Below are 15,106 nucleotides of genomic sequence, written 5' to 3' on the forward strand. Positions count from 1 at the left end.
TTTTTTTCTCCTAAGCAGAAACTGCCTTGTTAATTCCCCACCTGTACCTCTTTACTTTTCCCAGTCATTAATATATAGTCTAATTCTCATTGTGACCACACAGTAAATATGCTATAAAAAGCCAAACTAGTCAAATCACAGTTCATACACTAGTTTTTGTTTTTTTTTTTTTATGCCCACAATAAGACTAAAACTGTTGAGACCTTAATGCTTTTTATTTTTTATAGGAGGAGGGAAGGAAAAAGCACGTCAAGGATGCGCTCATCAACAGACCAGCCAACTTTGCAAGAGCCCGTCAGTCACTACATTCCTTCATCCTTCCCCTTTACTACTTCTCTTGGTTGACCAATGCATTTTATGCCACAGAATCTCACACTGCTAAGAGTGAGTCAATAAAGAAAAGATTTTTCAGGTTAAAAAGAAGCACAGAGAGATTACACTGTTGATGTCACTGCTATACCTGTTCAGTGAATCAGAACAGATAGCTTCCATCACCCATCCTTCTAGACTGTCAGTCTAGCATCTTTCAGAAGTACTACAGTCACACAAATTATTAAAAAGCTTTTCAATACACTATCAGTGTTACACATCCATTAGAGGTCACTTCAGGCTAGAAAATATCTGTTGCAAAACATCCTCCTATGCGATTTACTAGTAATAAATAAAAAAGGCTGGAAAAGATAATTTTGTACCAACAGTCTTCAGTTCTATTCTCATACCTCTGCAGTAATCCATTAAGTCAAACTCTTTACTCTCTGTATCAACTACTAAAATTTATTTTATTATATATTATTAATCAGTGCATCTTTTGACTTTCATGTTTCTTGCCTGGATATCTAGAGCCAAGTGCCCTCTTGCTCATTTGGTCTAGGTCACACATGGTCCTCAATTATTAAACAGAATCAACAGGGATCTCTCTTTCTATGTCTTTTATTAAAACCCCCAGTCAGCACTCTCCCTGGTCTTTATTTTTAAAAACTTGATTTGCATTACACTTTAAGAAATATATATGGACAGGAACAGGTGGGAAAAAAAATTACATATGTAAAATATTATATATGTAATATTTTATATACATATACATTTTATATACATGTAATTTATTTTATATACATATTACATATATAATATTACATTTTACATACGTAAAAAATTACATATGCACAGAGACACCTGTCAGTGTTCTACATGAATTGTTACAAAGAGCTGGCCACAGGTCCTGCTTGAAATGGAAATGTATATTAGCTTGTAATCATACTTAGAATTGAGTATCACTTATAATAAAAGAGATAACAATTTGAAGACTAAAATACAGAATTTTTGGTACTGGGATACTTTCTCTCCACAGGGCTGGCTGCAGGGTAACTGAAGTTCATCAGATTCAAGTAAAATTGTCCCATCACGTTAGTGAAACGTGCTTGCAGACAAGCATCGACATTCTGCTCATCTAGAATATATCTTGAAGTATTTCAATTTTAATTTCCATTGTTAAACTGTGCCTTAAAATCCCCTCTAAATAAGCTAAGTCATGTTTTGAAATTTTACCTCTAAAGCTCCTTCTGAACTCATATCTGGCTTTTTTCCAATTCTTCTACAAGTTCCTCATGCAGAGGTTATACCCAGTCTCCTCATATATCAAAATGAAAGCAGAAAATCGTACCTTGTCGTATTTGGCTTTCTCATGTGAAAAAAGATCACTATTGATGTTTTCCACAAGACAATAAGCTGTGCTACAGTTGCTGTTACTGAAACGTGGTTCAAAGATGTATGGTTCACACAAATTCAAGGATGGAAAATGACAGATCATCATCACAGAATTCTGCAGAGTAAGTGTCTACCAGGAAAATCCTAGCATTAAAAAGACAGAATATAAGCCCTTGTTCTTTGAGATAAATCAAAAGCAGTTCTGCAAACTGAAGGCTGGCACTAGGCTGCCAGCCAAGTAACCTATATATCCCCAAGTATACTACAGTATAATCAGACAACTCAATCCACAGGAGTGATGAAATGAATGGTAGGGTATACAAATCAACTGTTTTTCCTGCTCTGCAAAAGTTTTGACAAGGAACATGACAACCAAGAAGGTGCATTTGGTGGTCAGTTTTGGATTGTTTTATGAGTAATTCAGGATACTCGAGAAAAAGAACTTACTAGCCAATATGAGTAATACTTCTTAGTCCTCAGAGGTGGAATAACTTTAAGACAGCTTCAAATGTAAATAATTACTCTGTAGCCGTGTAGCTTATGAAGTAAAATTGGTACCTCAAGGATGCATGTCACTGCAATCTAATAAACATAAAAAACTGTCAATCAGAGAACTTTCAGAAGACCACATCTACAGCAGGGTGCATGAGATGATGTTCTCTGTATGACCATTTCTCTCCACTATTATTAACTCACACTATTGACTAGCTTAGATATATGTGTGTACTATGAAAAGTACAATGAAGACAAATCTGATTTTGCTTCCATCCTCCATTCTCCTTCACCTTTTGAGAAATGGATGCACAAGATATCAGGACGGAGACCGTGCGTAGTTCCTATTGTATCTTTCTATATCTGGCACCAATATCAGCTTTTAGAATAACACTTTTGTAGCAGATTCATTTGTTCATTAGCCAAGTCACGGGCATTTTTTCTTAAAAACAAAAAAAACACCACTTTTATGGAATCAAACTTCTGCAAGTCTAAGCTACGTTAGGACATTTTAGCTTATCTTATGACTCCTCCACATTTTAAAAAGCAGTATTTGTAATGCTCATTTGGAACATATACTTTTCCTATTTTTTAGATTTACATGTACCCTGTTGTCAGTCTTCCATATTGCTTCCCTCATCTATTTGTCAATTTTCATTTCCATAGATGGAGAAGAGGGATTATGTCAATTCTTAACCACTCTTTGTCTGTCAAGAGGCATTTTTTGGTCAAGTTTCATATTTTGAAATCCCGCCTTTCAAATTAACTGTAACGTAGCTGCTGTTGCGTTTATTGAAGATGCTGTGTCAAGCCACACTATTCCACATCAAATGAATAGAAAGCAGCAGAGGGTCCTTGCAGGAGGAGGAGGGATGTCAAGTAGAAAGTAAGGCTTGAACTGACTGCAGCAGGCAGGGCAGACACAGTACAAGTATCCACTGAAGTGATCCAACATATTCTTTAATACATCATTTTGCTACCTTGCACTCTAACAGTGTACAAGTACACAGCCTTGGTACCTTCCTTGCAATCAAAAATGTAAAGAGTTCTCCTGGTACAGATACAATGCTACAGGTTTATTTCACATGTGATATGAAAGAAACCCATAGTGAAATGACAGATGAGGGGTAAGAATCTAAAAGAGAATATAATCTAGAAAAGGAGATGTAATAGCACATGAAGCAGGAGGACAGAGACCTTATCAGAACCATTCTGAGGAATCACACAGAATCACAGAATCACCCGGGTTGGAAGGGACCTCAAGGATCATGTAGTTCCAACCCCCCTGCCTAGCAGGGCCACCAAACATACACATTCAGATCAGGTTGCCCAGGACCCCGTCCAACCTGGCCTTAAACACGTCCAAGGACGGGGCATCCACAACCTCCCTGGGCAGCCCGTTCCAGGGCCTAACCACTCTCCTAGTAAAGAACTTCCCCCTAACATCCAACCTAAATCTTCCCTCCTTCAACTTGCATTCCCTTAGTCCTGCTGTTGTCAGCCCTTTTGAAGAGTTTACTCCCCTCCTGGGTGTAGGTTCCCTTCAGGTATTGATAGGCTGCAATGAGGTCACCCCGCAGCCTTCTCTTCTCCAGGCTGAACAAGCCCAACTCCCTCAGCCTGTCCTCATAGGGGAGCTGCTCCAGCCCCCTGATCATCTTAGTCGCCCTCCTCTGGACCCTTTCCAAAATCTCAATGTCTAAAGTACCAGTAAAAAGAAGGTAAGTTTACAGTCAACTTCTCTGCTAGTGACTGTGAATCATTTTTGTGCCATTTATGTGTAATTATATTCAGTTATAATCATTACTGTATGTGCAGAAAAGTACAAGTCCCATGTATAAGTTAAGGCTTGAAAAATGAAGACCATGTCAGAATATCTGTGCCCTTACAACCCTGCTGAGGGAACTGCCAAAGAAGAAGTAAAGCTATTTAGGCAAAAAAGACAACGGCAGTACAAAGTAAGAGAGGTAAAACTGGCCTTGGGTAGTCTTCAACTCAGAAATAGTTACAGTCACGAGGGCAGTGTAGAAACCGGGACATTATGCTGCGATTTGACCCAAGTCCCGTTCTAGTCTTGACACTGTATTTCACTGAACTAGGTTCCATACAAATTCCCAGTAAGGAGATGGCTCCTTTTCCCAGTCTGTGATGCACATTAGCAGAGAAATCACCCAAGTTATTTTTAAAAAAACAGAACAACAAAATTTATGAATAGTGTTTATGATGTCACCTGGGTGTTCAACAGTCCCACACCACACAAGAGATTTGCAAGAGAAGCAATAAACTCTACCTTCACTCTCCAATTTACTTTATCTCAGTGTTGTATCCTAAGTCATTTTGACGAATAGCTGGTAATTCTGGAACACATTATGTGCATACAGTAAACAGTTAAAGGAAAGTGATTAGAAAACTTATCATACACAAGCTGTTTTTAGATATGTATGTTATCAAGCGAGGTTGTGCAGTATTTGCTTAATTAATCTTTGCTGTCTTAACAGATGAACCAGATGTACCATTATGTTCTTTGTTCTCCCCTAAAGAGGAGATGAGCCGATTATTTATCTCCAAACAATAGGAGTTCATGTACCACAGTGAAGATTTTTTTTTTTTAATCTGGGAGGCAATCACTAACAAGCTTCAGCTGCAACTGCCTGATGTAAACACAGTGTGAGTTTGTTCCTGGAGTATTAAATGATTTTCCATTAAGTACATGAAACCAATTTCTAAATAAGCATGTGAAGAAAGAGAGGGAAAGGAAGAAGTCTGGAAGGAGACAAACTCTGCTCTGACTTTCATGTATTCACATTTACTTCTTTCATACACTAACACGTTTGCATAGATAAGTCAAAGTTTCAAACTTCAAATGCTGTTTACAAACAATGCACTGATAAAACAAAAGTTAAAGAAACCACTGGTTGATGCAAGAAATGTTTTACACCATACCATATATGATGTGAAGGCACAAAGGAATATATAAGGAACACAGGGCTGCAAAAATTGCTAACAGATTCAGAGAATTTAAAATTCTTCACCACTGTTCTAGCAATTTGGTGCATCTATCTCAAAAATCACACTTTTTATTTGATCATATTTGAAAAGTACAAATTTATTGCAAACAAATTTTAAAGAGCATTATATATAGCTGATTTATGAGAGTCAGGAAATTCTTACAGAGATGCTACTAAAATAGTAAAAAATAGAACAAATACAGCTAGAAAGCTTTGTGTTTTTTTCCTAACTGAAAGCACTGGCACAGCATATTTAGAAATTCCATTCATCTTCCTCAGTCTCAATCATATCTGAAGTCCTCCTTCTCTCCCTCCCTCCCAGTAGGCTCTCTTGTCATAACTAGAATTTCTTCTGTTAAACTAGTTTTCAATAACTCACAACAATTTGCCTTTGTTACATACATTTATCCGTGCCTGAAAAAACAGCTGAAATGCAAACCTGGACACTATTACCAGAAGCCCTTTGGAGAAATAAGTTTTCTACCTAAATTACTGAGAAGAAAGAATTCAAGTAGAACAGAACAGAGTTTGGTCAAGAAAATACTTTAAGAAAGCCTCCCAGGAAACTGTAAAGCTTCATTAACATGGACAGTGATAGGACAAGGGGGAATGGTTTTAAACTGAGACAGGGAAGATTTAGGTTAGATATTAGGAGGAAGTTTTTCACACAGAGGGTGGTGATGCACTGGAACAGGTTGCCCAAGGAGGTTGTGGATGCCCCATCCCTGGAGGCATTCAAGGCCAGGCTGGATGTGGCTCTGGGCAGCCTGGTCTGGTGGTTGGTGACCTGTACATAGCAGGGGGTTGAAACTGGATGAGTATTGTGGTCCTTTTCAACCCAGTCATTCTCTGATTCTATGACAGGTCAGACAACACAGCGTAGCTCAAACATCAGTTTCTCTACAAGACCTTTTCTGTATCAACTAAAACTAGAAGGAATGAAGCACCAGGAATACATTCATTTTTATTCACAGCCATGCTGATGCTTCAAGAATAGTCAGCTACTTGGTTAAAAGTCATGTTTTTTCTTTCACTTCTGAAAAAAAACAGGCTTTCTCAAGCTGCCACAGCCAGCACTGAAGTGCTAACCTATGTTCCCATGCTATGCATCACAAATTCCCATTTAAAGCTGTGAATTTCCATCAGATCAGTTTGGTGACCAGTAATAGAAAAACTGAGTTATTTATTACCTCTTATCACCATCTTTCCAAATCTACTAAAAATAACAGAGTACTGACCAATAGATTACTAAACTTTCTAATCAATAGATATAACAAAACAAGGAATGTGATGCATAATACACCTACAAAATAAGGTATGTGGTAAGATCAAATGCAACATTAATATTACAAAGACATAGAAAATACAGCTGCAATTTTGCCAGCAGCTAAGCAAGCTGTTCTAACAGTCTTTATTAGGTATTGGTAGTCATGACATCACTGCACAGAAAAAGCTACTTTACAGGCCCATATGGACAAGATGCCTACAGGGGTTGCATGACTTGAAGAGACTGAATGTACACAGAACTGTTAGTGATGTTATATAAGAATAATACTCATATGTGTGGACCTTCACAGACACTGTAAGAAGAAGGGAAGTTTATTTGTAACAGTAATGAAAATTACCAGTAATGATAACTACCCCAGAGTGTAGAGTTTATGTTCAATCATCCTATCTGTGGCACACTGGGAAGCAAAAGTCTTTAGAATGATCAGACGGGCAACTATACTGTGCACAATATGTATTTTTAACCAAACCTTTTCCTCTGGAAATGCACACATCTTAGCAGTGAATGCTTCAGACAGGTCGGATGTAAAACGTTCCCATGAGCAGTCCCTGCAACAGCAAGGAAGGCTGGAACACTGTGCAGGAACTGCTGACTGAGCAAAGAGAGAGGGTAATTCTTCTTCTGCCAAGAGTTCTCAAGTGTAGAATGGAAAGCAGAGTATTTTCAAATATTAACACAACCTGAGCTATGCAGATGCAATTACACTTTTTTCAAGTGGGAAACACTAAGATGACAGCACTCTTTCTCAAAGTTGCCTCATCAAGAGGATCCAACATAATGTTTGAGTTAGCACTATGACCAGGATAGGAGTATCTGATGTCTGAGAAAGGCCATGCCAAAAAGCAAACTCCCTATCAAATAAGTAGGTAACTAAACCAGAATGCTTACTATCGTCTTGGCATCTGAATTTTACCATAGCTGGAAACAACAACAACAAAGTAGTACTTTAAATATCAAATTATCATATGAAATAGCGAGATATAAAGTACGCTGCTAGCAAAACACAGGCAAATAAATCTTGTAGGTAAATTGCCATAAACTGTTCCAGTTGACATACGCCAATATTAGTTATTCCTTAATCTACTCCATGATGGGCAGTCAAGAAAGGAAGGAAAAAGAAAACAAACCTGACCGTATTCTATGCTCCAAGAAAGGGTATTTTAATCAAGGGAAATTACATTCCTCTGGCTCCTTCCAGCTGGGAGCATTCTATATACATCAGGGGTTTTATGTATTTCTAATAGATCTGTATCAGATTGCTACTTAACACACGACTCTAAATCTTAGAGCTGTAGACTTATTCCACCTTCACATAAAATCACTTGCTCTGTAACCAGCATCACTTGGAATTGCATTTATGGGTTTGCCAGATTGGAAAATGTTAATTTTTAACCTTCAATCCAAATTCTTACATATATATATATTAGTTTAAGAGTTTGTGGATCTCTTAAGGAAATTCAAATGCTTTTCTTGGATCCAGCATTAAACAGATCAGAAACATCTTTAAATGAAATGCAGGCTGTGGAGTATAAGATAGCAGATCCATCATTATATATCTACAGAGAGAAACAGCCTTCGTGAAAATTTCATTTTCCAAATGCACAGTGACTAGAAATTAATTCTAACCAAATTAATTCTACATATATTAGTATTGGGTATATATAATAATGTTTTCATATATAGGTATACTACATATGGATATATCTGAATTATAACTATTTAAATAAAAATGTAAGCATAAAATAGATCTATTTTAAATAACCTAACAGTCTTTAACGCATTATAGTGAAATGCAGACAGAAGTGAAGTTACCTATCAGCATGTTTCGGCCATTACTACATTCAGAGATCAGTTACTGCATCTCTCTGCATAGGCCTCTCTCCAAATGTTCTGGATGTGTTACTATTTATGAAGTATGCAAAAGTAAGCAAGACAAAGGAGATGGTTCAATTTCAGAGAATAAAAGCAGCAGCACAACTCAAATACAAGTAGATCTAGGCAATCTTTTTAATGAAAAACATATTTCACAACAAGGTGGACAGTTGGTCTAGATAGCAGAGGACTTTTCCAGCCTTAATGATTCTATGATTCTAAAAAAATAAAAGCAAAATAAAAGATATAGAAAACAGGACATGTGAAAAACAGCTGAGAGAATTAATATGAAGAAGCAACTGAAAAATCACTTTGGTAGAGGCAGAAGTACTGGTGGATTTTGGCTAGCAATTCACAGTGTAAACCGTAACAAGAAAAACACCTACTTGTGATACTAAATGAACAACACCTATCTACTTCAATGTAAACAGAGCTGCTTCAATTTAAATAAATATTGATAATTCCTGTTTAACGTTCCATGCACACTCTTAACAAGAGAAGACTGTATTTCTGTCTAAATAATAGTAGTCTAAAATGAAATACTATCCTTCTATAAACCGGACCAAACAGACCTGTGCAACATGCACTTGTGGTAGATATCATAAACTTTCCTGGTATCCATCCACCCTGTAGCAATTACATTTGGCCACAATGCAGATCTGCAGCTCTGCACAGTGGGTGCTTGTGGACCCAAATCATAGTCCTGGTGGTTTCCCAGGGCTGCAAAGGCAAGCTGCTAGGAAACATCAACCAGCTTACCCGGATATGTGACTTTGCTGTTATTGTAGGATACAGACTGCACACCACATCACTGCACTGGCTGAACATTTTTCATTTTTTCCCCCACGACAACATGCTCCACCAAGCCATACAGCAATTCGAACATCAACTGTGCAAACTCCGACTGAGGCACAAGTCATGTTGGTAGTATCATCTTTCATCTGTTAAATTCTTACCCAGAAGTGCATCTGAAGAAAAACAGTTGGAGATTGTGTCCTCTGAAATGGTTACAGAAATCACTGATTTAACTTCTCTTATCTCTTGATTAGAAAACAAGCAAAGTCAACCAAATTGGTGATACGTAACAGCAACACAAAACGTATTAAAAAGCAATATCATGATAAATTAGAACTGCTAAAATAACAACAAAAAGGATATTCTGAAGAAGACTTATATTCACATATGTTCCAATATCAGTTGTCTAAAAACCTCACCTTTGCTTCCTCTCAAACAATTCCTCACAAGATATGTAAAAATGTTATTTAAAAATAGCACAGACAAAAAAAAGAAAGAAAAACCAGAAGAATGTTCAACCTTTAAAAATGGCAATGGAAACAATTTTCATTTGCAGAAGTGTAAATTTGTATCTTTTTGTTTTTCCTGGTGCTGTTTGCTCTGCTAATTAGCGAGGCCAGGGGGAGCAAATCAAATTTTATAACCCAATTCATATAACCCAATTCCAGTAAGAATCAACTGTAAAGATCACACAGCTAAAAGACACACATTAACTTTCTGTTTGAAAAAGTACAAGATTGTTCAGTGGCTAATATTATTCACGTTACTAACATTAGAAGGTAAAAGTTGCATTAAGATTGAGATTTTAAGTTGAAATTCTGTTTTGTGAAAATGAAGCATTTTTAATAAACCCAACCATTGCGCAGAACATTGAAATTTTTTCTGCTCAAGGAAAGCTTCATTTGGAAAAGCTAATAACCACAATTTTGGTATGAATAGAAATTATGTGCAGAAACAAGAAGCAATAAGAAACATCAAGAAATCAGCAGCACGGCAGATCTTAAAGCAGCTGCCAGTGCTTGAATCCTGACTGAGATCGTTGATCAACTTTAAAGTCAAGGCATGCTATTTTCTGATAGCACATGGGAAGAATTCACAAGCATTTGGTTCATGTACAGCCTTTTGGTCTTCAAATGAAAGAGCACAAAAGCAAAGCTGAATCAGTTAAAGAGACTGATGTTTGATTTCCAGCTTTTTAAAACTTCTGTACAATAATTATTTCCCTATTTTATACACAAGTAAGAAGAAGAAAACCTTGTGGCAATCTAATATCCTAAAATATAGGTGCTGTAAGGTAATTAAGCTCCCAAATAATTACTTGGAAAACTATTTGGAAACTAGTTCAGAATAGTAAAATAAATAAATAAATAATCAGTGAAACATGAAGTATTTTAAGCAATTTGAGTTGAAGTACAATTCAACTACTCCAAAATCTTTTAGAATTCTGCTCTATTTTATTCTACATTAGAAATGAATTTTAGACTAAAATTTAATGCAAAACTTGTTCCTAGAGACAAAGAAGTTACAATACTTTATTTTGGTATCAACAAATTTAATTTCAACGTGTTTGCCGTAACCTAATTACAATTCAACAGAACCCTTCTAACATATCTTTACATTTTAAACTGCGTATTTTAAGAAGAAAATATTACTATAACAACTCCTTGACAACACTGCCATCTAGTGTTATTTCATACTTTAAAATGAAACAACTGTTTAAAATCACTGCTGCCTGGCTTCAAATACTTAACGAAAGAGAAAGAAAGGCTTAATGCAAGAAGTACCTATATGGCCAACCAACAGTAGACAGAACACAAGTGAAACCAACCCAAACATTACTTGGATTGTATCCTATTTTATTCAACTCTGTAACAGCCTTATAAGACACCTCTTCACTTCTTATTGAACTAACCCTAGTTCTATCATTGTTGATCAACATTCATCACTAACTGAGATAATGTCTTTGTGTCTTTGTATTAAGTTTCAGCTTCAATGCTGTGTCTTAAATCAATAGATATATTGCACTGAATGCAGCAAACAATAACAGCTGAGGTATAAAAGTCACAACCGTTTCTCCATGCAACGCCATTAGACTGACCAACAAACTTCCCAGTACAGTGAGTTAAAGAATCCACGCACTTAGAAAAGCAGTTTATCTCAAGCCACCTCTGACATTTCAGCCAGAAGAAAAAATAGTGAACAGATACTGCTGTCCAAAATTAGACATTTTTACAGACATTAGTATCACTGAATTATTTCTGTTCCAAAGAAACTCCACGTAGCTACAAAGCTGAAGCCAGCCAAAGACTGGACCAGCGTGCTTCAACAACCTTTGATGCCCCTTCATATAAGCACCTTATCATTATCAACAAATACACGTACCAGTGATTAAATAAAGCACTATAATTCACTTGGTCTTGCATCTCTTAATTTTAAAATGTGTATTATTTGTGGTGGATTGTTCTGCAAATATGAGAGATGAACTTCACCAACCTAAACATGTGAGAACACTGAACAGTGATGATTAAAACTGCAGAACTGGTTAGGTATCTCAAGCTTATTTCCTAGAACTCTGCATGAAAACAAACATCATTTAAGCAATCCCTGATTTGAAACTTAACAATTAGATGTAGAAAATATTTCTAAGTAAAAGTCAATTGGAAAGCAAGAAAGCAGCGGAAAGGGAGATCTTCTAAGGTGTACATGGAAGCTCTAAGAATCAAGCTGACATTAAAGAATAGATATTTACAACTGATAAATGCAGAGCTTTAGAGCAACCAGAGAGAATCCTACACTTACTGCATTTCACTCAATGCTATAGTTATGCTGCCACCTAGTGAAATGGGAAACCGACTCGACTCTGAAAAACAAAGTTGGTCCAAATGAAAAATATCATCCCTATGACATATGTATGCCACAGCAGGTACTTTTCACCTTCAGAGACCTTACTCCTCCCTCTGCTCTCTCTTGACTACTGCAACTTGTGTAACACATTATCGGTGACTAATTCTGTCAGTAAGATAGAGAACATTTACACACTTAAATTGAAACGCAAGAAGGCTAGCAGACTTCAGTGAGAATTCAACAAGCTAACCAACACAGATAACATTCCACGATCAAGAAATATTGTAGCTGTTATAAAGTTTCAGATCATTACACAGATAAAAGCTTGTATTCATAGCTACTAATATAGATAAATACTACCACAAGACTTCAACTTAAATTAATAACGTGCTTATTTTTCCATTATATTCCATTAAAATAGCAACTTAAAGAACCAACAAAACACCTCCACACACATACCAGTGGGAAGCCTTTTCAAAAATTCCACAGAAAATGTACAGAAAATAAAAGCAAGTACATATGTACTCACCTGGGAAAATATATTTGCAGTTGGAGCAACTCTGTTGTCCACAATGCTATACAATATTGCTAATAATCTGTCCAGAGGAAACGGCTTTGGTCCAAGGAGGTGATTGCTGGTCTGAAAAACAAACAGGAGTTTTTAATCCAAGAGATTTTTCCCAGAGTATCACAAGATGCTATTCTTGTAATTTTCAGTCTCTAGGGAGGCATAATCACTCACAGTACTCTTTTATATATATATATATGGCTTCACATATATTATGGAAAACACCGAATACATGCTTTCCAATCAATAAAAAAAAATGCAGACAGAAAGCTCTAGTTAACATGGCAAGAGTTCAAACTGCACAATAAATGGGGAACATTTTGAGCTCTAACAGAGGATCTGATGCCAAATTTCGTGTCATTGGATTTACAGACTGACTTGTCCTGTTAAATTACCTTGTCTGATCTACAGATTAAAGAGGAAAGACCAGATTTTATGACAAGGTACAAATAGCTTTCTTCAGTTTATCAATGGGAAGACACATTAGACTTCTTCAAAGCTAAAAATTTTTAGCTAGTGAAAAATGAAAATGTCCAGATTTATTCTATTGTCTACAGCCTGTAATCCACAATTACCTAAAAAGTACTGCACATAACAGTAGTTTTTAAAAATCTGCAGGAAATGTTTCTTAAATGTATTTTTTGGGCATTTTCCCTACAGAAAACAAATGTTTTACTAGATAGCTTCATTTTGAAAATGTTTAAAAAGAGGAGATTCTGCTAAAGTATCATCATATCTGCTTTGACTCACTTAAGCTAATCTCTTCCTCTCTCAGACCTAACACTACTTCTCTGTCCCACTATTCCAATGGCAGTTGTATTAGCTTCTTAGGAAAGCCAGCTGCAAATCAGAAATCCTAATACTATAAAAAACAAATAGGCCACATCACATTAATTTTATATCACACACAATAGCTTTACTTCTTATCATGGTTTTGTACAAAACAGACTGAATATTATCAATTAAATGACTACAGAAAAAATCATTAGATGTTTCAGAACAAGAATTCATCATCTTAAATGCCATATTAAACCACTCTAATAGGCAGCCTTATGGTGTTCAACATGACTACAGTACATCAGCAGAGTAGATCTTGTATAGTTTAATAGAGATCACCTGATTCTCTACTATTAAGTCTGATCACATTTTCATGGGTTTGAGTCATAGATTTTACTACAGTCACTTCCAATGAAGAACATGGATGTGTGGGCACAAGGGCACTGTAATTGCTTGCTCTATGTTCCATATAGGTCCTTCAATGGAGTAAAAACTTGCTGTAAGACCAGGAAATACACTGGCTCCTGTGAATACTATACTGAAACAACAGGTTACATTCTGCCCTAAAACAACTGATTCTGTAAGTTCTTAATTTTAGAAAATCATCAATAGCTGAAATCTTCTGGCTATTTAAGATTTTCTAAAATTATGAACTTCTCTAGAACATCAATAATGTTTCCAGATTTAAATTTCGTGGATTCAGAATGGGCATCAACCAGCAATGTTGATGACAAGTAGATGAAGTGATGTAAAGAATATTCCTGTGAACACAATAGAGTTGAGGCTGAGTTGAGGCTCACATACAAAAATATACAACTAGAGCAAAAGATTCTTTAATAGTTATTGATAACTAAAGGAACAGGCAGGGACTTTCTGCTGCCAGAAGGTAAGTTCAGCACAAATATTTACACATTTTAAAGTCTGCTTTGAAAAGAGTTAGTGACCAAGTAAATGCACAGGGGATCAACTACATATTCCTGTAGACCTATTTTACTAGACTCTAAATTATTCTAGTCATTCAAAATCTATGTAAAGGGAAAAAAACAGCATAGAAGATTTAAAACATAGTTTTCCCTTTTTTCTCTGCTTCTCATGTGGTACTTCTTTTAATCTATACCAACAGACAAGGTAGCAGTGCTACAAAAACACAGCATAGATAGATTCTTGAATTTCACTTCATTTATATTAGTCTATCGAATCACAAGATGGTTGAGGCCGGAAGGCACTTCTGGATGTGCCTGGAGGTTATTCAATCAAACCCCCTCACTCCCACAATTCAACAAGAGTCATTTGCTCACATATATATATATGACTAAAGCTTCATTACTGCTAGCCTCAGAGAACTGACTTTTTGAACTCAGAATCTACCAAACTTCAGGCAAAGAACAACAGCAAGCCATGCAGAAATATAAAGCAGAACCAACTTGCAGACCCCACTGATTTTCACACAGTTGTTACAAGAACACACAAAATAGCTCTGATGAGTTCTTCACCAACAACCAAATATCATTGGATAAATCCATGAGGACAAAAACTCATCACAGCTACTAAATTCACATACATAACTAAGCCACTTTCATTCATTAGGCACAATGACAAAACTATGACTTCATCTTCAAAAAACAGCAGATAATACACTTGCTTTTAAGAAAGTCATTTAAACACATACCTTTCCTATCTTTCATAAGCACCTATACCTATATTTTAAGAAACTTAACGAACAGCATTCACCTTTGAAGCAGACCAACATGAACTGCT

The 15,106-nt window shown here is 36.2% G+C and overlaps 1 protein-coding gene across 4 annotated transcripts in view; it reads right to left on the reverse strand.

Moving 5' to 3' along the window:
• The window catches only part of ORC5 (origin recognition complex subunit 5), a 70,061-nt gene that overhangs the window by 25,034 nt on the left and 29,921 nt on the right, over window positions 1–15,106 (reverse strand). For 3 of the 4 annotated variants that reach the window (XM_048942531.1, XM_048942539.1, XM_048942558.1), the window contains exon 13: window positions 12,533–12,643. In XM_048942531.1, the coding sequence (XP_048798488.1) occupies window positions 12,533–12,643 (111 nt within the window). Of the gene's footprint in view, window positions 1–8,288; window positions 9,363–12,532; window positions 12,644–15,106 lie in introns of those variants that run through there. The other variant, XM_048942548.1, reaches the window with a different exon arrangement.

This window comes from Lagopus muta, chromosome 1 (genome assembly GCF_023343835.1).
Source record: "Lagopus muta isolate bLagMut1 chromosome 1, bLagMut1 primary, whole genome shotgun sequence".
In the NCBI taxonomy this organism is placed as follows: domain Eukaryota; kingdom Metazoa; phylum Chordata; class Aves; order Galliformes; family Phasianidae; genus Lagopus; species Lagopus muta.